This window comes from Micromys minutus (assembly GCF_963924665.1).
Source record: "Micromys minutus genome assembly, chromosome: 11".
In the NCBI taxonomy this organism is placed as follows: domain Eukaryota; kingdom Metazoa; phylum Chordata; class Mammalia; order Rodentia; family Muridae; genus Micromys; species Micromys minutus.
Genome location: NC_137980.1, coordinates 11,382,851 through 11,410,579, shown reverse-complemented (window position 1 = coordinate 11,410,579; position 27,729 = coordinate 11,382,851). Strand labels below are relative to the sequence as shown.

General features: G+C 36.7%; 1 protein-coding gene across 2 annotated transcripts in view; it reads right to left on the bottom strand.

Moving 5' to 3' along the window:
• The window catches only part of EDIL3 (EGF like repeats and discoidin domains 3), a gene marked incomplete at both ends in the record, with an annotated part of 432,246 nt that overhangs the window by 224,137 nt on the left and 180,380 nt on the right, over window positions 1-27,729 (bottom strand). For both annotated transcript variants that reach the window (XM_080924947.1, XM_080924948.1), the window contains one exon: window positions 19,994-20,122. In XM_080924947.1, the coding sequence (XP_080781073.1) occupies window positions 19,994-20,122 (129 nt within the window). The remainder of the gene's footprint in view (window positions 1-19,993; window positions 20,123-27,729) is intronic.

The following is a 27,729-nucleotide window of genomic DNA, read 5'->3' as shown; positions in this document are numbered from 1 at the left end:
AATTAAGGATTTTCTAGAATTTAATGAAAATTAGAACACAACATATTTAAACCTATGGGATGCAGTGAAAGCAGCACTGAGAGGAAAACTCATAGCTCTGAGTGCTTCCAAAAAGAACCTGGAGAGAGCATACACTAGCAACTTTACAGCACAGCTGAAAGCTCTAGAACAAAAGGAAGCAGATACATCCAAATGGAGTAGACTGCAAGAAATACTCAAACTTAGAGCAGAAATTGACCAAATTGAAACAAAAAGAACCATTCAAAGAATTAACAAAACCAAGAGCTGGTTCTTTGAGAAAATTAACAAGATTGATAAACGGTTAGCCAGACTAACTAGAGGGCCAATAGAGAGTATCCAATTTATCAATATCAGAAAGAATGTGGGGACATTACAACTGAAACTGCAGAAATTCAAGAAATCATCAGATCCTACTACAAAAAGCTATATTCAACAAAGCTGGAAAATCTGGAGGAAATGGATGAATTTCTAGAAAGATACCAGATACTAAAGTTAAACCAGGACCAGGTAAACCATCTAAATAGTCCCATAAAACCTAACGAAATAGAAGCAGTCATTAAAAGCCTCCTAACCAAAAAAGGTCAGGTCCAGATAGGTTCAGTGCAGACATTTATTGATGACCTAATACCAATACTCCCCAAAGTATTCCATAAAATAGAGTCAGATGGGACACTACCTAACTCATTTCTGAGACCACAATAACCCTCTTTCCTAAACCACAAAATGACCCTACAAGGAAAGAGAACTTCAGACCAAACTCATTTACATACATTATTACAAACATACTCAACAAAATTCTGAATCCAAGAACATATCAAAACAATCATTCAACATGATCAAGTAGGCTTCATCCCTGGGATGCAGGGATGGTTTAATACATAAAAATTAATCAACGTAATCCAACATATAAACAACCTCAAAGAAAAAAAAAACACATGGTCATCTCACTAGATGCTAAAAAAGCATTTGACAAAATTCAACACCCCTTCATGTTAAAAGTCCTGGAAAGAACAGGAATCCAAGGCCCATACCTAAACATAGTAAAAGCAATATACAAGAAACCAACAGCCAACATCAAACTTAATGGTGAGAAACTTGAAGTAAGCTCACTAAAATCAGGGACTAGACAAGGCTGCCCACTCTCCACCTACATATCAACATAGTACTGGAAGTCCTGGCTGAAGCAATTACACAGCAATAGGAAATCAAAGGGATACAAAATAGAAAGGAAGAAGTGAAAACATCACTGTTTGCAGATGACATGATAGTGTGTGTAAGTAACCCCAAAAATTCCACCAGAGAACTTCTACAGCTGATAAACAAGTTCAGCAAGTGGCTGGATATAAAATTAACTCAAACAAATCATTAGCCTTCCTCTATTCAAAGGACAAACATGCAGAAAAAGAAATTAGGGAAAAGATAAGCTTCACAATAATCACAAACAATATAAAATACCTTGGTTTGACTCTAACTAAGCAAGGTTAGGACCTATATGACAAGATCTTCAAATATTTACAGAAGGAAATCCAGGAAGAGCTCAGAAAATGTAAAGATCTCCCATGCTCATGGACTGGAAGGATCAACATTGTAAAAATGGCCATCTTACCAAACGCAATCTACAGATTCAATGCAAACCCCATAAAAATTCCAACCCAATTTTTTATAGAGTTCTAAAGATTAATGTGCAATCTCATCTGGAATAAAAATGACCTAGAACAGCAAAATCCATCCTCAACAACAAGAAAACATCTGCGGGAATCACCATCTCTGACCTGAAGCTAAATTACAAGGCAATTGTGTTAAAAAAAAAAAAAAAAAAAAGCATGGTACTGGTACAGAGATAGGCACACGGATCAATGGAAGTTCCAGAAATGAGCCCTCACATATATGGTCACTTAATTTTTGACTAAGGAGCTGTAAACATTCAATGGAAAAGGACAGCCTTTTAAACCAATGGTGTTGTTCCAACTGGCACTCAGCATGCAAAAGAATGAAAATAGACCTTTTCTTATATCCTCGGACAAAGCTCAAGTGCAAGTAGATCAAAGATCTTCACATTAAACCCAGTACACTGAAACTATTAAAAGAAAAAGTAGGAAAAACCTTAGAACACATAGGCACAGGAGAAAATTTCCTGAACAGAACACCAATGGCTCCTGCTCTAAGGTCAAAGATTGACAAATAGGACTTGATGAGAATGCAAAGTTTCTGTAAGGCTAAGGACAGTGTTGAGAAAACAAAACAGCAGCCAACAGATTGGGAAAAGATCTTTACCATCCCCAGATCAGATAGACTCCTAAAATCCAAAGTATAGAAAGTACTCAAGAAGTTAACACCAGAGAATTAAACAACTCTATTAAAAAATGGGGTATAGAGCTAAACAAAAAGTTCTCAACTGAGGAATATTGAATGACTGAGAAGCATCTAAGGAAGTGCTCAACATCATTAGCCATCAGAGAAATGCAAATCAAAACAACCCTGAGATTCCACCTCACACCAACCAGAATGGCTAAGATCTAAAATTCAGATGAGAGCAGATGTTGGCGAGGATGCGGAAAAAGAGGAACATTTCTCCACTACTGGTAGGGTTGTAAACTGGTACAACCACTCTGGAAATCATCCCGGCAGTTCCCCAGAAAATTGTATATAGTGTTACCTGAAGACCCAGTTATACCACTGGAGAGGAATGGGTATCTCTGTGGTGTTTTTAATGATATGAGGAGTCACCACAACCAAGGTAACTCTTATAAAGAGAAACATTTAATTGGCACTAGCTTACAGGTTCAGAGGTTCAGTTTATCATCATCATAGCAAGAATTATGGCAGCGTGCAGGAAGACATGATGCTGGAGAACGAACTGAGAGTTCTATGTGTTGATTCACAAGAAGCAAGGGGGAAGTAAATTTGTTTCATAGTGGACATAGCTTGAGCATTTGAGGCCTCAAAGCTTGCCTGCACAGTGACAAACTCCCTCTAACAAGACCACTCCTCCTCCAATAAGGCCAACTCTCCTAACCAAGTCTATGATGTTCAACTTATTCAAACCTTCATAGTGGGAATAGATGAACCAGAAGATCAGCAGGACCAGTCCTTAGGGTCTCAGCAAGGAGTTTGGATTCAACCTCAAACATACTAGATAACTGAAGATTGTTTTTTTTTTTTTTAACTTAAGTTCCTTGTTTTGTTTTTGTTTTTTGTTTTTTTTAAACAACTTTATTTTACAAAACAAAGATAAATGTACAGATAAACATTTTTTGCTTAAAATTATACATTTTTGTCAGTACTGTTTTTTCAGACATTGAAATAATTTTTACATAAAACCATGTGAATATATTTTTTTAGTCAGTACTTGATTTTTTTCAAGGGCTTGACAGTATGTATTGAAAACCTAATAGTTACAATAAGCGTAAAGTACATGCAAAACAAAACGTGAAGATTGTTTTAAACACAAAAATGTCTTATTGTAATAGCTAATAAGACAGTTATTTAGAGTGCCTGTACTGGAGATAGACAGCAGGAAGCATACATACAGCAAAACTTATAGGATCATGGAAGACCAGAAATGGTGCTCTGGTAGAGACAGGAGGGGAGGATACATAGAATCTGGGTGGTTTTTAACAAATCACAGAAAATAGAGAGACACCAGCCCCAGATAAATGCTCAGAGAAGGAAACAAGAAAAGTAGCATTTACAGGTTGTATTAATCTCATAATTATTTAGAATGTGAGTGAGTCTCCTTTCTCCACTCTCTATCTCTCACATATACTACTGAAAGGGAGTTGACCACAGTTAGACCATACCTTTTAAATCAAGTTTAGTAGTTCTGTGGCAATTCGATTACTAGGTCATATATAATGGGTAATTATTTTAGTGCTCCCTTCTTCTATCATGCTTAAATAAAAGAATACTTTGAAAATCCCATGACAGAAATGATGATGAATAAATAACAAGTGATTATGAAAGAGCACTTTCAAATATTTTAAACTGCCTGGTGTTATTACCTGGGATCTAGTAGTTATTGCTCAACTGAGTGAGTTCTGCTTAAAGAACAATGCCAGATGAGCCTAAATATCTTAATTTGCTTCAGATATATGCAACTGAATCTCCAACAATGTTTCCAAAGATGTTCCCAGAGACTAAGTTTCAGTGTGCCTGGTATGGAATGGAACCATCAAGTGACTAGCAATAGGAAAGCAAGAAAGCAAATTGAGCATCAGCATTCATCTCTCCAAGCTTCATAATTGTAGCTCCCATGATAGAGTTGCTGCCTACTCAGCCAGGTCTTTCCTGCTGCAGCAGACTTCTCTTCTCTAATAACATAAGCCAACATTTTGACTTTCTACTTTAAATCTCCTTTTAATTATCTATATGACCAGCCATAGAAATGAGAAAAGTAACCCTCACTGGGAAGAATCCAGGGCTTATCAAATCATGAATTTAAATCTGTAGAACTTCCTAAGACACATAAATAATACCTGGTAAATATGAGTTCTCATTTCAGTTAATGTGCCTGTGCTCATTTTTTTCATAAACTGGATTCATCCTACTACAAAAAGTCAAGAAATCTCTTTATTTCCCACATAAAATGGTCTTTTTCTGATGATATAGCATGATTTTTCCCTTAGAATAGTTCTAACTTGAACTATATAGAATTATTTAAATTCCCTGAAAAGAAAAAAGCAATTCATCTTCAAAATATATATTGCCTTAAATTCCTATGAATATATAGGCTATAATATGATTGCTTAATCAATAGAGAAAAATGAGAGTCCAAATCCATCAAGTTACATTCTGAAAGGCAACACTGGTAAATATTCGCTCAATACAATCATGATGTCCAGATTCCCCATTACAATGTAAATTATGCTCCTTTCCTCAAAATGATTATTGTATTTTAGCTTGTAATTATATTACTTTTGATTTACATACTTTCTCTAAAACATTTTCTTTGAAGTGGACGGCACCGCACAGTTTTAATTCAGCTAGCTTGAAAGGCAAAATGATAATGTATCTAGTCAATTGATTTTTAGGGTTTTTTTCTTAGCTGAAAATCATCATCACATTTATTTATTTTATTTCAATTATTTATTTATACTCCAGAATTTTTTCTTTACAGTAGCATTCAAGACACTTGTGTACTTACATTAAAAACAAACTAGCAAGTTTAGTTTAACACTTCTGATGAAAGATTCTTTAGAGGCTCCTGTAAGCCAACACTCACTTCTAGCTAGGAAGGAGCAGGGTGTGATGCACAGGAGTACAGGAGTAGGCACCATGCATGATAAAGTCAGAACAGTGTGGCTAATCTTGTTCCCTTTGTATAATATTTTATTGCTTTAGAATTATATGTATGCATATGTTTTCATCAGGTCCCCATGTCCTTCCTTATAATTCTTCCCTTATTCACCATACTCATTTCCTTTCCAACTCACATGCTTTTGGATCCTCTATTGTAAATCTACTGGATCATTCGTCATAAAGATGTAGAATCATCTACTGATGCAGAGATAGCCTTTCCATGGACACATTCCTGAAGAATATCACACTCTCCTACCCCCAGCAGTCATCCCTCGCTCATAGCTTCTCATCTATAAAATGAACTATGTGGATTTCAAATTTACATAATTTGGACCAGTGAAATGGCTCAATGGATAGAGGTATTTGTCTTCATGCTTGACGACTTGTGTTTGATTCCCAGAACACACGTGTTTGAAGGAGAGAAAAGTCCACTCAGGTTATCTTCTGACCTCTATATATGCACCATAGTGTACATGTGTCCTCTTTCCCAAATAAATAAATGTAAAAGAGATATAGTTACAAAACTCAGTGTTATAAAAATCATCATACATATTAAACCACTGTTTTAATGTGCATGGCAATTTTTCTGATACTTTTTATTTTTGTGTATAGAAATGGCTACCTAAATATGAATTTTGTTATATAGTCTTTTAAAATTTCTAAACTATATCTGTCATGCTGTAGAGAGTAAAAACAAAGCCTGTAATAATACATACTGGAAATGAGAAGAACATATTATATTGTCCAACAAATTACAAGAAGTTAAATAACTAGGAACAATTTATGTGATATTAAAGTTTATTTGTAAAAAAAGAAAGTATTCATGAAATCAGTTTAATTCATGTTAAATCATTTTCCAGAACATTGTACATTATGCAAGTCTTCATTATCTCTCTGCCCATTCTACAGCATCTTGAAGCTATGTCTGAAGGGTTCTACTCTTGTGCTGTTAGTATCTTTTTTACACCAGCAACCAGGATCAAAACAATGATTAGCTGGCATATTCTCTTACACTCTACTCTTCCACTGTGTGTCTCTATAGCAACACTGAAAATTTCAAATTCTGACTATGAATCTTAAGACCTTTAATTTTCTAGCCTTTTATTATGTGTGGTTTGTTTTTGAATCTTTCTGTAACTATGCATTCCATTCAGAATCCCTGCATTTTCTACTCCTTGATCATCCTGATTAGAGTTCTGGATTTATTCACAGCTCTATTCAAATGTCAATAGGTTCAGAAAATTTGTTTACCAGAGTGTAAACAACAGTAACTTTTCTCCACCTCTTTGTTTCCATTCTTGTTAATAATATACATTGGTACTTGATATTATATACTATCACATTATCTTGTAAACTTGAAAGTTTTGATCATTGTGAAGTCATATATACTACAGAAAACAAGGTGATACTTTGCCTTAGTACACATTGTCTGTTTGCCTGCATCATTTTCATATTCAAAAATAGGGTTGTAACAGTGGAAGATATTAACAGCACCATAATCTACCAATATCAGTTGAATAATTTTGGATTCATATGTATAATTTTTCAATACAATTTGGTCACTTTATAGAATTGCCAATCTATCATCATAGTCTGTATATTAAATATATATGGATTATGTTGCCCTTTATAACTATGTCCTGCCCTGCTAATATCTGGAGAGTATTCATTTCTATTTGTGAATACTTCTCCTCTCAAAAAGGCAATGTGTGTATGTGCATTTCACAGTTTGTTTAAGGATTAATTTGCTGAAGGGCATCTGCATAGATTCTGGTAAGAGGCTATTGCAAATTAATCCTCTATGAGGTTTCATGAGATCTTTGTCTAGATCCACTTTATTTCCCTAATATAAATGCCTGGGTACAATCATTTCACTATGTAGTAATGTATGTATTGCAAATTTTATTATCCCATTCACTATTAGAAGTGATGGGACCAGCGAGACTTGATTACTTTTACTTGTTCCTGTATTTTCATGTATATAACAATGCTTGGTACAATGTGAGGAGAATGGATGAGTGGGCTTTGGATGTTTGTGGAGCTGGTTTTGTGTGCACCAATAATGTTGTTTTATAAAAAGCAAAAATTAAATTATGACTTTTCAAAATTTTATTTCTGAGAATGCTAGTTCAGGTGATAGTGAGAAATACAGTTGTGTTATCTGACTTACTAGTAGGTAGCTTGAAATTGTTATTTGAAGTCTGCATTGCAGGAAGGGTGAACATCTGGATATTTTTAAAAGTGATTTGACATAGCAACATGACTTTCTAATATAACAAAGAGTGGGATCTTTCCATGGCTAGAATTGCTATATTGTTTTGTTGGGCCATACAATGTTTCAATTGGTTGGGTGCACAGAAGAGCGTAGCCAGCAACTTAGTAGTATGTCTTAGGATGACTCCCTGAGAAAACCAGGAAAAAACATTTCTTGTTAAACACATATAGAACCCTTGGCAAGTAGGAACACTTTTTTAAAACCAAACAATGCCAAATGTATGGATAAAAATTTTTCTAAAATGACAAGGAAAGACTTGGAGGAAGAATGAAATCCTATCATAGGGTAAGTGAGAGAGCATGAAAGTAATCTGTAAATCAAAGGTAGTATCACTTGAGGCTAGAGAACATAGAAATTCGAATTGTAAATGCTTTTAAAGCATCACTACCCTTGAGATTTCTTTGACAGACTTATTTGTGGGTTGGTCGTGGAAGCTCAAGCCTATTACTGTGAAGGCAATACCTTTATGGATTCAGCATTGGGGTCTAAGTAAAGGACATTTTCCTGTTGAGAGTGTATGACTGTTCTGATTGTCAAGTGTTCTCTTTTTTAATAAGAAAATGGATAAAAATAATTCAGTATTATCTAAATCACAATTTAAAGTATATTGGATTTTGTGTGTACCAGATCATTTCACTTGAAACATCATAAACTTCTGTTTATGGATAGGTAGTGTCTCTGTGCACATGTCTATTGTCTATGTTTGTCACATAATACCTGTGTTGATCTTCAGAGAATTAAAAAAATCAAGAATCTAAAAATTCTTTAGAAGGCTGCTTGCTATGGATATACTAAGGGATGTGAACTTTTAAGAATGGCAAACTAGTACCTCTTGCTTAAGTCTTTCCATTATGTGTGATTTCCTATGTTATGCAAAGACTTGCTTCATTTTTTAACAAAGATGAAATTAAAAGTAGCAAAATTGAACAATTTATGGCATTGCACACCCCAAATGGACCTTTGACTCTGTATCCTATTCTTGTTTATTCTTGCAGATAGGAAACTAAAATTCTGTGTGGGGTAACACTGACCCAGAAAGACAAATGTATTTACTTACAAGTGGACATGAGAAGTTAAGTAAATAAAACTCAATCTACAATCCATAGACTCAGAGAAGTTAGAGAGGTGAGGTATAGGGAGGAAGCCTGGAACTCCCTTGGAAGAGTCAACGGAAAAGGTTCTGCAAATGGATTTGGGGCTGTTGGAGTACAAATAATTAGGTTAGGGGTAGCAATGGATGAGAGAATGTGGATGGAGACAGAGCTGAAATTGAATGGGCATTTGTGGAGTGTGGAAACCTAATGCAGTGGAACCTTACAGGTACCTATGAGGGTGAACTTATTGAGGTCTAGTAATTGAAAATAAAGTCTTAACTGGCCATCTTTTGTAGCCAAGTAAAGCTTCTTGTGGTGGGACTGTGTTACATTCCATTGGGTTGTTGGCCAAGAAAGTCTTGGGGAGATGTGTAAAAAAAACCCAAGGCTGATGCTAGGACAGAAGATTGTTCTTCTGAAAATGGAGAATGGGACCCCATTGCTGAGGACAACTTCCACAGAGCCAACCAAACATAGAGAGTTAGAGCTGATGAAGAAGCCTTGGAGACCTCATCCCTGTGTTCTAGCCTTTTTGGCATGAAATGGCTGTCTTCAGTCTATTGGAAAAGAAACCTGGAAATTAACTCAGCCAAAATACTCTGCCTGTAATCTGTGACTGGGAGATGTGTTGGGAAAATGTCACAGACCTTGTGAAAGTGGCCAAGCCATGGTTCGGTTTAACTTGAAGCTATACTCATAGATCATTGCTTTGTCCAGATGACATCAGGGAAACTTTCTTAGGGAGCAGAAGGGGATGGGTACATAAATTCACAATGAAACACTATGCAGAACAAGAGTCTAATTTGGTAGTCTCCATTGGGTTTCTCTTGAACATCATCAAACTCCAGGAAAGACTTGCAGGGAAGTGTAGGATTCAGAGGCAATGAACAAGAGCACAAAAAAAAAAAAAAAAAAAGGCTGATTGAGTAAATATAGCAAGGTTCTCACGGGCTGCCATGGGCTGCCACAGGCTCCCACTGGCCCTCACTGGCTCCCACTGGCTCCCACTGGCTCCCACTGGCTCCCACAGGCTCCCACGGGGTTCTACGTGGTCCCAAAAATGAAATGGCAAGCATGGGGCCTGCTTTGTTCTGAATCAGGTCCTCTGTGTATATGTTATGGCTGTTAACTTGGTGGGTTTGGTGAGACTCCTAAAAGGGGGTCAGTAATATCTTTTATCCTTTTACCTTCTCTTGAGACTGTCTTTTCCTACTGGGTTGCCTTGTCCTCCCTCAATATGAGGGCATTAGTCTTGTTCTACTCTATGTTGTGTTGTCTTGTTTGGCTGTAGTCTCTTAGAGGCTTCCCTTTTTCTACTGAGAAATAGATAGGGAGTAGACTATGGGGAGTGGGGAGTTGGGAGTTAGTGAGAAAGAGTAGGGGAGTGACTGAAACTATAGTTAGTTTGTATTATATGATAGAATCTACTTTGAACAAAAAAGAAAAAACATAATTTTCTAAAATTTTGAAGTTTTCACTAAAATATTCTGGTACTCTGGGTAAAAGCTGAAATGAAAAAAAATGCCTATGTTAAAATTAGAAATGAACAAAGGAAGAAAAAAGTTCATATAGGAAAACATAAAGCTCCTTTGAAGTCTCTTCTTGCTATACACCAATTGTTTATAAATAATAGACTTAAAATATTTAGAAAGAGTATATAAGATTATCAGCTTGAATTTCATATTTTCAAACACGAGAGCATACTTGCTGTAAAAAATTCAAAGTGAGTGCAGAGACAGCTCAAGTAGCCTTAACAAACAGCTTCTGTCAGCACAGGAGACAAAGGTAGATTATATATGTGTTTGGAAACATCTTATTTCTGGTGCATAGCACAGTGACATCTCAGTGTGCATCTGATGAATTGAGATATTCAGTGAGAAACCAGAAGCTCAGAATGATTAAGGTAGCAACTAGCCATTCATCTGTTATGAAGAGCTATGCCAATGACCAGTTTTAATTCATAATATTCCCTGTAGAGTACTGCTTTTTCCAGATATAGATAGATAGTCTGTAAGTGACTAGTGCTTAAGGTTCATGCAGCTAAAGATCACATGAGTACTTAGAATTAACATTATACAGACTGAGCAGGTTACATTATGTCTTTAGGAACAGGCATCCACATACATATATGTAAGAGACACTAATGAAATAGAAGGTATGAACTTGAATGAGAGCAAGAAGTATGTGAAAAGTAAAAAGGAAAATGATATGATTATATTATAATTCCTAAAACATATAAGTACAGCGCGCTAACCGATTGCGCCACTGAAGCTCCACTGGCGATTCCTCAGAAAATTGGACATAGTACTACCTGAAGATCCAGCTATTCCACTTCTGGGCATATACCCCAGAGACACTCCGATATACAACAAAGACACATGCACCACAATGTTCATAGCAGCTCTATTTATAATAGCCAGAAGCTGGAAAGAACCCAGATGTCCTTCAGTAGATGAATGGATACAAAAATTGTGGTACATTTACACAATGGAGTACTACTCAGCTATCAGAAACAATGACTTAACCAAATTCTTAAGAATATGGCTGCATCTAGAGAATATCATTCTGAGTGAAATAACCCATTCAGAAAAGAACAGACATAATATGCAGTCACTGATAGTGGGATGCTAACCCCAGAGGCTCGGACTGCCACAGAAACACCTCACAGACTGTGTGAAGTTCAAGAAAAAAAGAAAACAAAACAAAACAAACAAACAAAAAAGACATTATGCTCAATCCTTACACACCAAGAAAACGTTGACTAATTCCGGGTTACATCCTGTTTTACATGTACTTTTTGCTCATTGTAACTAGTAAGACCTTAATGCAGAGTATCAAACCTTAAAAAAAAGAAAAAAAAAGCCAACAACTGACACAATTGTATTTGTATACATTGATGCAAAAATGTTTAATTTTTTTTCTTTTATCTTTGTTTGTTAAAATAAAATTAAAAAAATTCCCAAAACATAAAAAGAGTATTAAAATATTTCTAAGGCATTAGATCTGAAGTATTAGCTGACTCTATGGTATATATATATATGCCAGTCATTCATTTGTTTACTATGTTGAACCTATCAAAAAGCTTGTAACTTTCAGATACACTATTAATTGAATTACAATAGTTATCATCTAAATATTATTGGCTCAATTTAATAAGCGTGAATTTTTTAGTTTATAAAAATAAAATGAAAAAGCCCAGAAAACAGAAGCTGAAAGTGGTAATCCATATGTTGATAACAAAATAATTGAGATCAAGCTCATTAACAGTAGGTAGCAAAATATATAAAGAGAAAGTTTTATAATTTAATTTTTTTTCTAACTAGCTTTCTCAGTTGAATAAATGGTTAAAAAGCTTTACATCGTAAGCTAACCTAATAGCAGGGACCATGTCTTTCACAAGCTGGGCATTTTACTTCCTGTATTTGGCTTGCATCAAGGCCAGCTTTTCATTTCTTTCTTGAAGTAGAAGAAGCTGAAAACTGTGTGTAGGAAGGGAAAGTGCTTCACTGGGAAGATGAGCTGAGTCCTGGTAATGAAGAAATCGTCCTTCTTGAAGGCATTAGACTTGTTACTAGGCAACAAACAAAACATGAGTGCTTCTAGCATACTCAATACAGCATTTTGTAGAAAACTCCTTGCTTACCAATGCTTTTTAGAAGTCTACCATCTTGACAATAAAATTAAGCACCTAATATATCTTGCAATCTGTATGCTCTAATTTAAACATATATCTGAATGTTGGTGTGAGCTTGCCACATAATCCTCTGTCATTTTAAAAGCAAATACAATGTGACAGTTCCACATAAAATCTGGTACTTAGCAATATTATAAAATTCTTAATGTTTATAATCTCATCAGATTTTCAGTACAATTTTTAAAAAAATCTTGTAATCGCTCAAATACAAAACTAAAATCAACAAATGCCAATTAGAGTCTGGAACATAGTTTCTGACTCATTGTTAGTAAGTCTGCCACATAATAAGAAAGTTTGAATATTTTTTAACCAAATTGACTGCACTTTGCCCTTAAATTCAGCAACTGCATTCTCAAAATTACTTAAATGAGCTGAAAATGTATGTCCACAAAATATAAAAAATAATGTAAAATACCTGCACATGAACTTGCATAGCTTTACTTGTTTATCACCAAACGAAAGAGCGAGGAAAGAAAGCTATTTTTCAGTGGACAAATAACACACACACACACACACACACACACACAAAAACCTAGTGAAACTGCAAAAGAAAATGAGCATTTTTTTAGTATTACAAATATGAGCTACAATGATATAGACTCTGTATTACAGAGAAACCCTTAATTTGCATTATTAACTGATAATCATCAACTTCAAGACAACATGCTGTAAGATTCTAATGAAACACACTGTACAAGTCACAACCATGGAAGTGACAACGAAATCAGCCACTGTGTAAGGTACAGAGATGAATAGGAAAGGATATGTGCCTAGAAAACAAGGGGTGTTTAACTAAATAACTGTCTTGTGTGATTCTACAGTGCTAGATACGACTTTGTACTTCTCAAATCCTATGTAATGTATGATAAAAATGTGTGGATCCTAGTATATGGTATGGGCATTATTTAGTAGTACTTTAGAGAAACTTGAGAATAGTGAGGCAGATTTATGGTAGCACGCAGAAGGCAGGGCCGGGAGATCTCTGTCAGTTTGAGGCCAGTAACATTTGTATAATGAAGTCCAGGTCAACCAACAGCTACATAGTGAGACCCTGTCTTAAAACAAACCAAACTGCTAAAACAGAAGTCATGACCAGTGTCCTTATTATGCAAGCAAAAGAGCTTAAATTAGGGCCACATTATCAGGAAAGAAAGACAAATGAAACATTTCATATTCCATGTTCACTTTTTTTTGCAAACTAAAACTACTCTCAAAATAGATTTTACATAGTATTAAAAATCTAGAACCAACGTTAACATTATTGATGCTGGCACTGGAAAAGATTTTTGCAATTTATAGCCATGACAACATTCCTCTTAAACTTACACCTAACTCCGTCATGTAGCATGAAAATTAAAGTTTTGGTTTGTCTATAACATATATTCACAGGCATATCTAATTAACATTCTATCATACAGAGTGTAATTACTAATTGTTTTTCTTTTTTCTAAATAATAATGTTATGCATGTTTGTATTCTAATGAGGGAGAAAAAGAAGGGGTAGGGTTGGATGGCTGGGAAATAGGGAGGAACTGGGAGGAGCTGGGAGGACATGGATTAGGAGAAACAGTATTCAGAATATATTCCATGAGAAAATCTATTTTCAATAAAAGGAAACACTATATTCTAATTGTATAGATAAAACTAATGTTACTTATCCATTAAAATATCACTGTGATATTACAATTCTTCTCAATTTATTGACTTTAAAAATTGTTTGACTTACAAAAACCTTAATAAATGCTATGCCTAATGCTATATAGCAAAAGATAGAAATTTCTTCTTTGTTGTTGTTGTTGTAAACATGGTCATATTTAGATTATTAGAGTCTCAAGAGGATTTTTCAAAATTTTATGTGCATGTGTTGGATCACCTAGAGAATTTTGTCAAATGCAAATTCCGAGTCAGTTGATCTGTGGTTTATCTAACTCTCTAAAACACTTCTGGGTGGTGCTGATATCACACCACACCTTGGGTAGCAATGCTCCTGGAAGTATCTGGCCATAAAGATAAAGCTGTTGTGAGAATGAAAAAAAAAAAAAAAAAAAAAAAAAAAACCCAGCTCAAATCTCTGTGTGTCTAAGCAAGGGAGTCACCAGCTCTGTTCCTACTTATCCTCCTCCCTGAAGAATCTCCCAGGAATCTAGTACTTCTAAATCTGATTTTCTAAAGTATAATCCTTTTCAATTTCACCCAAAAGAGGAAGGCCTGATAACCTTTGTACTGTGAGCAAGCTTCCATTTAGTCATAATACTCCTTTGGCTTATGTGATCCCAAGGTCACCTACTTCTAGTTCAATTCCTTAATTGATACATTTTCAATTGGGGAAAGTTCAAAGAAGTGAGCCAAGGTCAGTCATTCAATAACTGTAAAGGTCATGTCTCAAATCCCAATTTCTGAATCCAAATTCAACTTCTTTCATCCGTTCTTGTTTTTCTTCTAATAAGGATGCATGCCACAGGAGACAGACTGGCTATTTTAGATATAAAAATACAAGGTCTGAATTGAATTAGATAGCCTTGGGCTTTCCACTACAATTCCAAAGAGACATTTAAAGTTTCGAGATGCAAGTTACATTAAATTGGGCAGAATTTGTGCAGTAACATAAGCCTTGGAATTCAGTTATAAATTGCAAATGTCCAGCTTACTATATTATGAAATAAGGGAATGTAGAAAAAGACTTGCAAGGTCCACTGTGGGGAATGGGAGCAAGAACAGTTTTATACTGTCCCATCTCTAATGATACTCATGAAAGTGCTCTGCCAACCATAGTTAGGAGCCAGAGGCAGACGGAAACTTCCCACTAACAACTTTCAAGGATAAATCACTTGGTGGAGAAAGAGATGATGACATTACACCATTGTGTGGCTTATAGATCCCTAAATACGATGGAAAAAAAACTGAACTAACTTGCACTGTATTAGGAAACTAAGTGCTGAAGATGTGAGATAAAATTATATCACTGTGTAGACCTTAATCACTAAGAATCACTTTTGGGTTTCTAACATCTTTCTTAAGAAGAAACCTGAAGTTCACACCCATTTAACTGTAATCATGGTGACATGTTAAATAATAGAGATATATGTGGCATTGGGGATCTATGTATCATCTCCAAAATATGTATTTTTTCTATGTAACAATAATTAATGAATGGAAATGATTAATTTTAGAGAGTTCAAAAGAAGAGTAACATGAAGATCTGGAGGGAGGAACAGGTAAGATGAAGCAATTATATATTTTAATATTTTTCTTATTTTATAAAAATATTTATTTCACAAAATATTTTCTGATGAGGGTTTTTCCTCAACCAATTCCTGACAGATTCCTTCCCTTTTCCTATCCACTGAACACCATGTTCTTTCTTTCTTGCCCTCTCTTTAGAAAGCATACAAAGTAAAAAAAAAAAAAAAAAAAAAAAATAGAATACAAAGAAACAAATGAAGTAAACACAATAAATACACCCTTACACATAAAGCTCACACAAAATAAAAAGTAGAAAACCAAAATATATAATCAACCAACCAAACAAAACATAACAAAGACCAAAATAGTAGGACAAAATACAAAATAATGCCCAGAGAAAAATGAGAAAAACCATCTGCAAAAGAGACCATTAAGTTTGGTTTTTGTTGAGTATCTACTGTAGGATATAGGTCCTACATTTAAGAGTGATTAATATATCCTGTGAGATTCTTTGCAAGCAGGTGACATTTACAGATAGTCTTAGTTAAGGGTAGATCTGCCTGTGCACTTTCTGGTCTCAATGTTGGGACCCTTCATTAGCTCCTTTTGTGGAATGTCAACTTTAAAGAAACTGGAGTCATCTGAAAGGAGGGAACCACAATTGCGATTATACCTATAGAAGCTCTTGCTGTTGGATATGTTTTAAATTAGTGATTTATGGTGGAAGGGCTAGTCCATTGTGGGTGGTTCCACCCCTTTGCTTGCAGCCCTCAGTTCTATACGAAAGCAGATTGAGCAAGTTATCATGAGAAAACTGGTATGTAGTACCTGTCCATGGCCTCTGAATTACTTCTCCCATCAGGTCCTGGGATTTTTCAGTTCCAGTCCTAATTTCCATCAATGACTGTCTACACCCTGAAGGTATAAGCCAAGTAAGGCATATTGTGAACCTCATGACTATAAACTGGAAAAACCTTGTGGTGTAGCTCAGCCCTAGCACACACCTTTAATCTAAGATCTTTCTGTTCATTGTAAACAAGTAGTTGTTATGTGGCTTAGACCTAGCAAATACCGTTAACCCAAGAGCTTTCTGTGAAGAAGAACTAAGTAATGCCAAAGACAGGTCAGGAAGCAGAGCACACAAGAAGTTGAGAGGGAGTGCACATAACTAGAAAAGATGGACACTGAGAAAATGGTATTGAAGACAGCCAGGAGGATTTTCCTCCCTACAATGTCAGTGGAGTAGGAACATCAGCTGGAAATTGCTCTGCCTCTCTGAGGGAGCAGGCTTTCAGCACAGCATCTGGCTCGTGAGTCTTTATTTGGTAGATCAAACTTTTCAGCAACTTTCCTCTCTGCCTTGCCTTTCAGCATGGAGTGCTATCACAGCAACAGTAACCCTGACACAGAAGACAACTAGCTTCAAACTGGGAAGGCACTGAGTGTGCTGCTCTAGTCTGTGTGAGTTCATATGTGCATCTGTCCTGTTGTGACTGGAAGACACTGTTTCCCTGAAGTCATTCACCCTCTATGGCTCCTATAATCTTTCTATCTCCTCTTCTGGAAAGCCCTGCTGTGCTCTGAGGGGAGGAGTTTGATAAAGACATCCCACTTAGGACTGAGTGTTCTCAAATCCTCAGTGGTCTTTGCACCTTAACATGACACCTTGGTTGTCTGGCCATGACCCTAGAGGAAAAGCAAATATTGTTTGTGGGACTATAAAAGGCATCCTGGTTCATGGTTGAGTAGGCTTGAAACACTGGTGACCCTGAAAGGGGGCAGTAGGCATTTTGTATGACTCCTGAGAAACCAAACTCTATCACTAACTACAGCTCTCCATAGATTTTTGACCATCAGTCACATAAGGGCAATGTCCCAAGCCCCCCCCCCCCCAGTTAGAGGATGTGTCCCATGATAAGAAATGCCTTAAAACCATGTACTGTCTCTTTTCATCAGGATCTACCATAGGGAGCTGTAGAGAAGCCCTTCGGCTACAGAGCCACCATCAAATCTCCCTCAGAGGGCCCCTCTGTGCTCCCAGCCATGACTACAACAAAGCCCAAGCCTACAGCCCACCACCACCAAGACAAGAACTACCCCCAGAAGGACTAACCGGAGCTCCCCTCTTCTGGAGTGGTCCCTGGCTAGATCCATCCTGTGGGTCACCACTTCATTTTCAGCTCTTCTGTGACATTCAGAGGTGCCTGGGTATCCAAGAACCTGACAACAAGGCGTGGGCACCCTGAGCCAACTCCTGCAGTCCTGGGCCTCAGACTGTCATCCCCACCCCTGGAGCTCTGTCCTGCTGCTTCTGTATAGCCCAACAGAAGTCTGGTGACAGCATGGGGTGAGCTCACACTTCCTGCATCCTGTCTCTCCAAGTGGTCATGCCCTGTGGCAGAAGCAGATGCAAGATCCACTGCATTAACCCTACAGCTGTTCTGCTAAAAGAATATATAGCAATAAAATGACTCCTACTGATGTTCTGCTATAGCCAAAGATCAATGTCTCATTCATCTATCATTATAGAACGTTCCTCTTACAGCACATGGGAACTAGCATAGACCCACAACAGAGCAACACACAGGGGTAATTACATTTTAATTTCTAGTGTGTGTGTGTGTGTGTGTGTGTGTGTGTGTGTGTGTATGTGTGTGTATGTGTGTGTATGTGTGTGTATGTGCGTGTATGTGTGTGTGAGTGTGTGTATGTGTGTGTGTGTGTGTGTGTATGTGTGTGTATGTGTGTGTGTATGTGTGTGTATGTGTGTGTGAGTGTGTGTGTGTGTATGTGTGTGTATGTGTGTGTGAGTGTGTGTATGTGTGTGTATGTGTATGTATGTGTGTGTATGTGTGTGTGAGTGTGTGTATGTGTGTTTGTGTGTTTCTTGCACTTTTAATATTTGATAAGTCTGGCTGTCATGCTTTTGTTGATTTAATGTTTGTTTTCTAGAGAGACTGATCAAGAAAGTTCATGAAGTTGGATGGGGGCTGAAGTAGGGAAGGACCAGAGATGAGTTTGGAAAGGAAAACAATAATCAATATACTGCAATAAAATTTTCAATAAAATTGTGCATATTAGAAAGTATTATGAATAAAAAGGAAGCTGGGAATTCTGACCAATCTCTGTATTTAATTTTGGAAAACTGCCCATAACAATAGGATTCTTCTTTCAGAGAAATCCTTTGTATGTGCTACATTCAAGAATCCTGTGCTTAAATTGCAGGGGTACAGAATCTGTGTCCCCCAGGACTTACATCTGATAACACACAGTTTACACTCGGTATGTGAGTGTTTATCCTGTTTTTCCATGTGTTTAGGTGAAGAGAAAGACACTTAAGATACTGATTTCCCATTTTAGTCTCTCTAGATCTGGTTTAGATGTTCCCATGTAGAGAATGACTTGCGATCTTACCTCCAAAAAGACTAAACACTGATGCTTCTGAATGTCATGTTTAAGAAACATCTTATTAAAAAAAATGAATAGCCTCTAATTTGCTGGTTGCAGACTAGAGACTTAGAGATCCCTCAAGGGAGGTTGGGTACTAGTTGTAAGTAACCAGAGTTTTTATGTACTACAGAAAATTCTCCAGAAGCTTTCCTAACTCCCAACTATGGAAGAACTCCAGGAAAATGCAAGATACTTCCAGTGTCCAGGAGTTAGGACATGATATGTTTGTTCTTGGCTGGAATTCTGACTCAGGTTGATATATCAAGATTTGTTGGTTTTTTTTTTTCCAAACCATTATTCTCAGGGTCACTTTAGTATTCATCAGCAATATTCCCTATCCTGCCTTTTTTCCCATGCTGTCTCCCTAACCACTACCCTTGACACCCTAACTAACATTGTTCCTTTCCCATCTAGTCTGCATGTGGCCACCTGTGTAAGAGCATCTTTCAGCAGCTCAGTGTATGTTGTGTGTGGGTAAGGTTCCATGGCTTTCATGGGCCATTTCTGTGTGTATTGAATTTTCAAAGATTTTCACATAGAAATGTCAATATGCGAGAAGGAAACAGATGGCTTATATGTGAGTTATAGTCTAGAGCATTCTTTTCTTGTCCTTATTTTTCTTTGTATATTTGTATTGCCGTAAAGCTAAATACCACAATAATTGCTATAATGCTTAGAGAATGTAGATTTATTCAGGAGAGAGACGCATATTATAACATGAAAGCCAACATGTTGAACTGATTGATAATGAAAAGGAATAGGAAGCATGTTGTTAGTCAGACATAGTACGTGGAGTAGATCAGCCCTCATCATGGGTGGTGACATGTACCATGGACTGTGGAGACAGGTTGCATGAGCCCAAATGCCTAGACAAAGTGATGCTGTACATGTCTGTGACTTGACCACAAACAAGGAGGGTAATGACTTGTACACAATAGATCCATAAAAATTAAAACGCAATGAATATAAATAACTTACTGTGCTGACAGTGAATCCCATTAAATCCCCGGGGACATTTACAAACATAGCCTATGAATGTGTCCCCTCGATATGCTTCACTTATCTCACAGGTTCCTCCATTATGGCATGGGTTGGGGACGCAGGGACCTGCAAGACAGAGACAAATGCTTCATAATGCATGTGCTTAATAAAAGATGCTTTTATCCGCATTTGCACCTGATAACTTTGTTCTTGATATTCTAGAGGAAAAGCACAGCTGTGTGAACTCTGATGAATGGCCTGAATTTGAATATAAGCACCATTGTCTTTTAGCTATATGGTCCTGGGAACTCATTTAACTTTCCTGTTGCCTCGGTTATGCCTTTCGACAGATATTAATACAATAAAATTAACTTTAGTGGTTACACTCCAGTTGAAAAGAGTTTATATATTAAATTATACAGAATAGTACTAACCATACATTATGCATTAAAATAACCCAAATTCAATTATTATCAGAATTTCTGAATTACAGAGTATCTTCCACATGTTGTACAATTAATACTGAATTGAAGTTTCTAGAGAGCTTTTGATTTGGCTGATACAAAAAGGATCTGAATCTACCGATATACAAAAAGGCAATTGATGCTTGTACTAATTTATGGAATTTCATAAATTTGAGGAGAATAGTCTTAGAGAAACTACTGTTGTTCTCACTAACCTGAATAGGTCACAAAGAGTTGTATAAGAGGCCATGCTAACTATTTTGTAGACTTTGAGAATATAAGTCCAACAAAGGTCACATTGCTGCACAAAATACTCATTCTGTGGTTTCCCTGGGCAAAACCAGCTGTTACCAATGTGATTAGCTGGCTGTATCCACTGTAGGATCTGCTGCAACAATTTAACTGAGGCTCTGTGGGATCTGGTACAACAATGTACACTCCAGGTCACTTCCCTGAGGCAATGGCAGAGCACCATGTGGTATGGAACTGGGCAGCCCGCCTGGCACAGACTCCTCAAGTGGATAACTCTGGGTTGCTCCACTGGTATAGCTGAGCTTTTCTGGAAACCCCTGTCACTCTGACAAATGCTTTCTTTTCTTCCTTGTTTTCTTCTTTTAGAAGTGACAGGCTGTGTCACTGTGTGAATGCTTCTGCTAAGCACCCAAAGTGACCTGATGCCCTGTGTCCTTCATAAGCACACAGTACAATGTTCTTTCCCACATTCATTATTCTAAAGTGCTGAATGAAGACAGAACCCAGAGGAAAGATTCTAACGGAGTCTGGGGAAATCAAGAAAAGTTTTCCCCTTAAGAATGAAAAATGACCAGAGAATAATTTGAAAAGATTAGACTATAAGACGTTCACCTTGCTCTACTAGAAGAAAACAGTAATGACAGGTATTGGGTCTTTGAAAGTCTCTCTGATGAACAAAGGGTGGAAGGAGTCAAGATGAGGAGATGCATTTATTCAGATGAAACATTGCAAAAGTGAACTAGACACCAAGGTGTAGCTGGGTTAGTCAGATTGACAGTTGGTAGATGGAAAAACTGGGGGAAGATGAGAGAGACCAATCAGGAGGAACTCACTTCTTAAAATATTGATAATAGAACATGTTTCTAAAAGGAAAATATCATCGAAACCTAAGTTATAAGCTCATTTTAGAAAAGAAATGCTGCAGTTATGAAATTAAAGGTCTACAAGTTCCTGAGGAGCAAATCCATGGTCCTGGAGAAAGATCGAGAGAAGAGCAAGAACTTTCAGCTTGACGGAAGTTAAGCATGAAGGAAGGCAGAGCATTGTATATAAAACAATACTGAAGATTTAGGACAACTTAAAGGGGACATCAAGTAACATTAGTAACAGAGCATAAGAGAAAAAGTAGACTTTAAGGAAAGAGGGCATTCACCATCTTCAGTCAGCACAGCCCACTGCACGTTAGATTTGAACATGGTTGGAGATTGGATATTATGCTTTTTGTGTTAGAAAAAGAATTACAATTTGATTATTTCCTTTAGAAACCTTATGGGTAAAAACACTCCACTTCTTTCTGGTTAATATTCAATGAAACAAAAACAAATTCACTTTGAATAGTCTATAGGCCCTCTATACTGTCTAGACTCATACTTCATCTTTAGCTTTTCTTTTAAAAACTGAAAGAGTTGTGATATTTTACTACAAGTATCTATACCTTCCTATCTCTCAAAAAAGATATCAAGATATCTAATATACAGCATGAGGATTAATGTCAGTAATACTGCATTACACCGGGGACATTTACTAAATAGATTTAACCGGACTGTTTTTACTCAAAATTAATTATAAAAGAAATGGTAATAATGTCACTAGCTATGTGTTTCACATATTATCAATTTGTAAATCTCTAGCATATGATATAATTATTTTAAACAATAAATTTTCTGAAGCAGATAGTTTAGTGTCACATAGTGTGTATGACTCAAATAATCTAGTAACTTTCTCTAATTGGGGACATGTTTGAGAGAACAAAGGCAGTATAAGACCTATGACAACATTTAGAAAAAATTGAATCAATTTAAATAGTTTTTTTCTCATTCCTAAGCATCATGGGAAACATTCCAGCTCTCTTTTCTTTTTCTTCTGTTCTCCAAAAGTTATCTGATAATACATCATATTGTAAGAACATAATTTACACAATAAACTCATCTACTTCCCACAGCAAAGGAGTGAGGTGGGGGCTGTTCTCTTATGCAGTCCCTGGTTGCTGTTGTGCTGATGTTGAAAGCTGAAGGGTAGAGAAATTGGATGCTATTCATCACATCAATATCTCCTGGTGATGCCTTCAGATTTCAAACTCAGAATCTGTGATTCCTGGAGGGGAGATGCTAACAAAAGTAACACTGAGAGTTTTGGAGTTTTTTGTTTGTTTGCTTGTTTTTCATTGTTTGTTTTTTTGCATCAATTATTTTCCAAATAATAAAAAAGCAAAAGCATATTTTAAATAAGTGGTAACTGGTACGCATATATAATATACATAACATAAAAATACATTTAACATATTCAAATGATTATAAAATTTTAAACAGATGGAGCACTGTGAAAGTCACTTCCTCCAATCTCACAGTTTAGCAAATAAAACATAACCTAATAAGCATTCAATAGAATCTGAAAAAGCAGCATGTATGACGAAAATTAGATTTAAGGAATTATACCTGGGAGAAACAATAGATATTAAAACCAAAAGTAATGAAGCTATTCTTGCTTCCTGGAGAGAGTGGAGTAATTATAGCGAGAGAGAATAGAAACCTCTTCGAATTCACTTAGGTTTAAGAAACTTCACAGGGAATTAATAAAAGATCTGAATAAAAGACCTTCACTTGGTCATGCTAGGCGATAAGCCTGATACAAAGCAGTGGGTCATTGAAAGTATCTCTGAAGAACAGTGGGCGCCAAGGAGCCTGGATGACCTGGAACATTTGTGGGCACTGACTTTAGAAGATGAGACTAGGCAAGAAGGTGAGATCACACAGTTAGTGCAGGGAAGAAGTGAAGAAGCATGGAAGAGAGCAACGGCAAGGAACCCTAACAAAGCCGAAAATAATGTCTCCATGGTGAGAGGGCAGACAGAGTCCTGAGTGGCTAACTCATGAGCTAACATGTCTAATAGGGTAATCTGGGGGTAAGTCCTTTGCACAGAATTATGTTTCCAGCGGTCTAGCACTCCACCAGGATCAGTCCTTTGGGTGTATGCCACTAGGCGAATCTGTGGCATGTTTCAGCCTTTATTCTGTGAGAAGGGAAGAACCATTGCTGGGCATGCAATTGAATGGATTCCAGTTAAACCTGGACAAAGAGTTGACTGAGGAATCCTAAGTCTTAAACTCTCTGGGGACACAATTCTGTTCATAATGTTGACTCACTCTCTGGGGAGTCTCTGCCTATCTGAGTTTTGAGTTGGAGCCCCTTGCATTTGCATCCCAAAGGGGATCATGACCTCTGCTGCCACCAGGGTTCAGGAAAGGGTGAACATTGCTGTTGGTATTTTTCTCAGTCCATGATGAAATCCAGTGTTTTTGTTTTTCTCTTTGTTTTGCCTTTCAGGACAAGGGTGAAGTAAATCACATGGGAGTGAGCTTTTCTTTAAGTTCTTATTTTTTATATAATATATAAGAATATATGCAAGATATGGGGGAAAGGGATAAGGCACAAAAAGGTTAAGTAACATGTCTAATCAGAAAGCAAACCTTTTTATCATCCTTTGCCTGACTACAAAGTCTACAATGTTCCTAGCAAGCTATGCTTGCTCCCAAGCTGTCAATCTGTGCATTAGTGTTAGTTATGACAGATGTAAACAGTCAGCATGAATTCACCGAGCACATTTCTATAAATAATGCAGCACTCAAAAGCCTCCCCTAATGTAAGCATATCAGAGTTGTCAGCAATTGGATCAGAATCTATTACATATTACAGATAGAGATAGAAAGGCACTAATGCTAATGATGCTTTTTCTCATTAGTATAATTTTTGAATTCAATTACACCAATATAATTTAATCACAATTACATGTCTGCCAGACTATATATTCTTTAGATTTGTTTATTTTTGTGTGTACTTATGCCTATGTCTGTGTGTGTGCTTGTGGTTTTGTGTCTTTGTGTATCTCTGTGTATGCATCGACCCCCCCTTTCTGTGTGTGTGTGTGTCTGTGTGTGTGTGTGTGTGTGTGTGTGTGTGTGTGTGTGTGTGTGTGTACTCTCTCAGGTGGGATCATCTGTTTTTGCATCCAGAAAGAGTCTACTTTGACCTCTATCACTCCTCCCTCAGTCCTTTGAGGCAAGTCTTTTCCTGAAGCTGGTACTCCTGCCTGCACAGCTGGGCTGGAAGCACAGATGCTGCCGGAATCCTCCAGGCTCTTTTCAGGCATTGGTTGGGATTCCTGACTTATTTATGTGGTGCTGAGATCTGAACTGCAGTTCTCATGATTATAGGGCAATCACTGTAACCACCGAGTCAGCTCTCCAGCCTTCAGTCTCCCTCTGCCTTTCATGCACTCTTTGATTTCTCAAGGCAGAAGGGTTGAGTGCTGAGATGAGAGGCTGCCCATCCCCTTTGCTTGAGGCCATTGACTGCACATGGAACTCTGATTCCTACTCCGTGGACTGGTTTTCTGTTATGTCTGACAAAATGAACCCATGCCAATACCAAGTGGTAATAATGACATCTATGCACCATGCCCTTTTTCTAGGCTGATTCTTTAAAATATCTACAGTCTTACTTCCTTTTCATAAATTAATGTGGCTGCTGTTTAGAATTTCATATACTCTACAAGTTCCAAGCCTTCTGAATTTGTAATCAGGTTCTTTTTATCTTTCTAATATGGTTGAAGCTTTAAAAATGTTATTTTTAATTTGCAGAAGTTTATTAATATTCATCATGGCTGCATATATCCTAATTCTGTGACAAACATATTATTAAGAAAAATGAAGCGTCGTATAACATTATCAACAGTGCTTTTTTTTGTTAATCAAAGAATCCACATACCAATAAAGCTATATCCTTTGAGCCTGAATAAAGAGAGATGACTGTAAATAAGTTAGTAAATATGAAATAGGTGAGCACTCACAAAACTTGCTTATAAATAGCCAAAATTCTTTTGTATTTGATATTGCACATAAAGAATTAAAATGTATAGCAATGATTTCTGGTTTTCTTTTCTCCAAGTGATAAGTAGGTTAATCACATGCAAATGAGGAATATGGGGAAACTTCTCTTCTGTGCTATTTATACACAGATGTCAGTTTAATACTGAAGCTATCATTTAAATCTTGGTATACTAATAAATAAAACTAACTGCTTAATACGAGAAGTCATCTCTTCTCACTAAAAAGAATAAAAGTGGCCCTTACATCAGTAGTATCTATTCTCTGGGCACTAACTGTGTTGTAGGCACAGAGCTAGTCACATGTATCAATGTTTTCAGTGGGACTAAGATGGAAGTCAGCAGAAATAGTAAGCTCATAATGTCAGAGTACATTTTGTTTGCAACTTTATGCGGTTGATTTTAAAGAAAATGTCACTGCTCATCAGTGCTGTGAGTGGTACACTCTGAGGATTAATACCTTTTATTGTTTAGGTAATGGTTTCTATAAATTTAATTCTGAGATTTCCCCCTGGCATTCTAATAATCACTTTAAAATTTTTACTGTTTGTCAGTTCCGTATAATGAACTTTAGCCATTTTACATCCCTTTTTCCCTCTCCCCTTACACTCCATGTTGTTAACTTTAATAGCCAAGACTTTATTATATTTGAAGAATGTCTCCTATGTCTCTTGTAACTTGTCGGGTCCAGTACAGGTGACTTATACATAGCATTAAAAGCAATGGAACCCAACCAAAGTTCGAAAACAAATTATTATTTCTGAACCCTTAGGAGGTTTGAACAGAAAGAACACTTACAAATCTGTCATCAATGCTTTTCCATTCAACACAGAATGGAAGACAAAGACAAAAACAGAGACAAACAGTCTCTAAAGAAATTGGCACTGTTTTGTATTACACATAGAAGCATGGAGGCTGGTGGCTATGTTCTCCCTTTACTGCTTGTATTAAGAACTATTTTACCAGACCAATATGCTTGGTGATATCACTCTTAACAAAAACATAAATGAATGTTCAAATCTAGAAGGCTACTGGGACTTTTTAAATCAATGCTGTAACACTTTTCTAGGGAATATTTAAGTAGTTGCTAACATAATGGGGACAGCATATGATCAAAATTAATGATCAACTGAGTTCAACAACATTCTTCCAGGCATCTTTATGCAAGTTCATATAAGAATGTCAACAAGATTAATTGCTTACAAAAACAATAGATTCAAACACTGTGCTGTTTCACTTCTATCTCTTCATGATGCTAAGAACAGAGTTAAATGTACTTTCATATGTGTAACTCAGTTATCCTCTTAAAATGTGAACGTTCTGCTGCAGTTGTGACTGTTGCAGAGAACAGACAGAGTATAAGAAAGCAAATACATCATCACTTCCATGAAGAGGTACATTCAGGATTGGTCTAGGCTATATGTTATGCCTCTGAAATCTTAGAGTTAGTGCTTAAAATTGAATCTGTACTTTAATTCACAGAATAAAGAAATACCAATGTAGTCATGGCAGAAGTACAGTCTTTCAAGTTGTTGTTGCTGGACATTTGAAAGGGAAACAGTTAAGTCTCAAAAGAGTTTTAGCACTTGTCTTAAACATATAGAAGTTCGCTCTTAGTGCTATGCTTAAATTTATTAAGATTCGAATATTTTCTTGTTGTCATCTTATTTATTTTTTGATCTGTTTTATTAGATGCTTTGTCTTTACATTTGGGATGTTATCCCTTTACCCTGCCCTGCTCCCATCCCCCTCCCAGTCCAGCTGCCTTCACAAAGGTGCAATCCCTTCTGATCTGCCTCTCCACCCCATTGCCTTCGCATTCCCCTGCATCTTGTTGTCATTTTAAACCACAAAAACATAAACAAAACAAAACAAAACAAAAACAAAAACAAAAAAAAAAAACTAGTTGGGAGGATTCAGTGATAACTCAGTGGTTAACACTGTTCTTGTGACACACAAATTTAGTCGCCAGTACTCTTGTTGGCAGTCATACAGACTCATATACCTGCAGGTCTAGGTACCTAACATCCTCCTCTGCACACTGCAGACACTTTGGATAACACCCAATCCCTGTCTCTCCCTCTCCCTCTCCTTTCCCATCTCCCCCATTTCTCACACACACACACACACACACA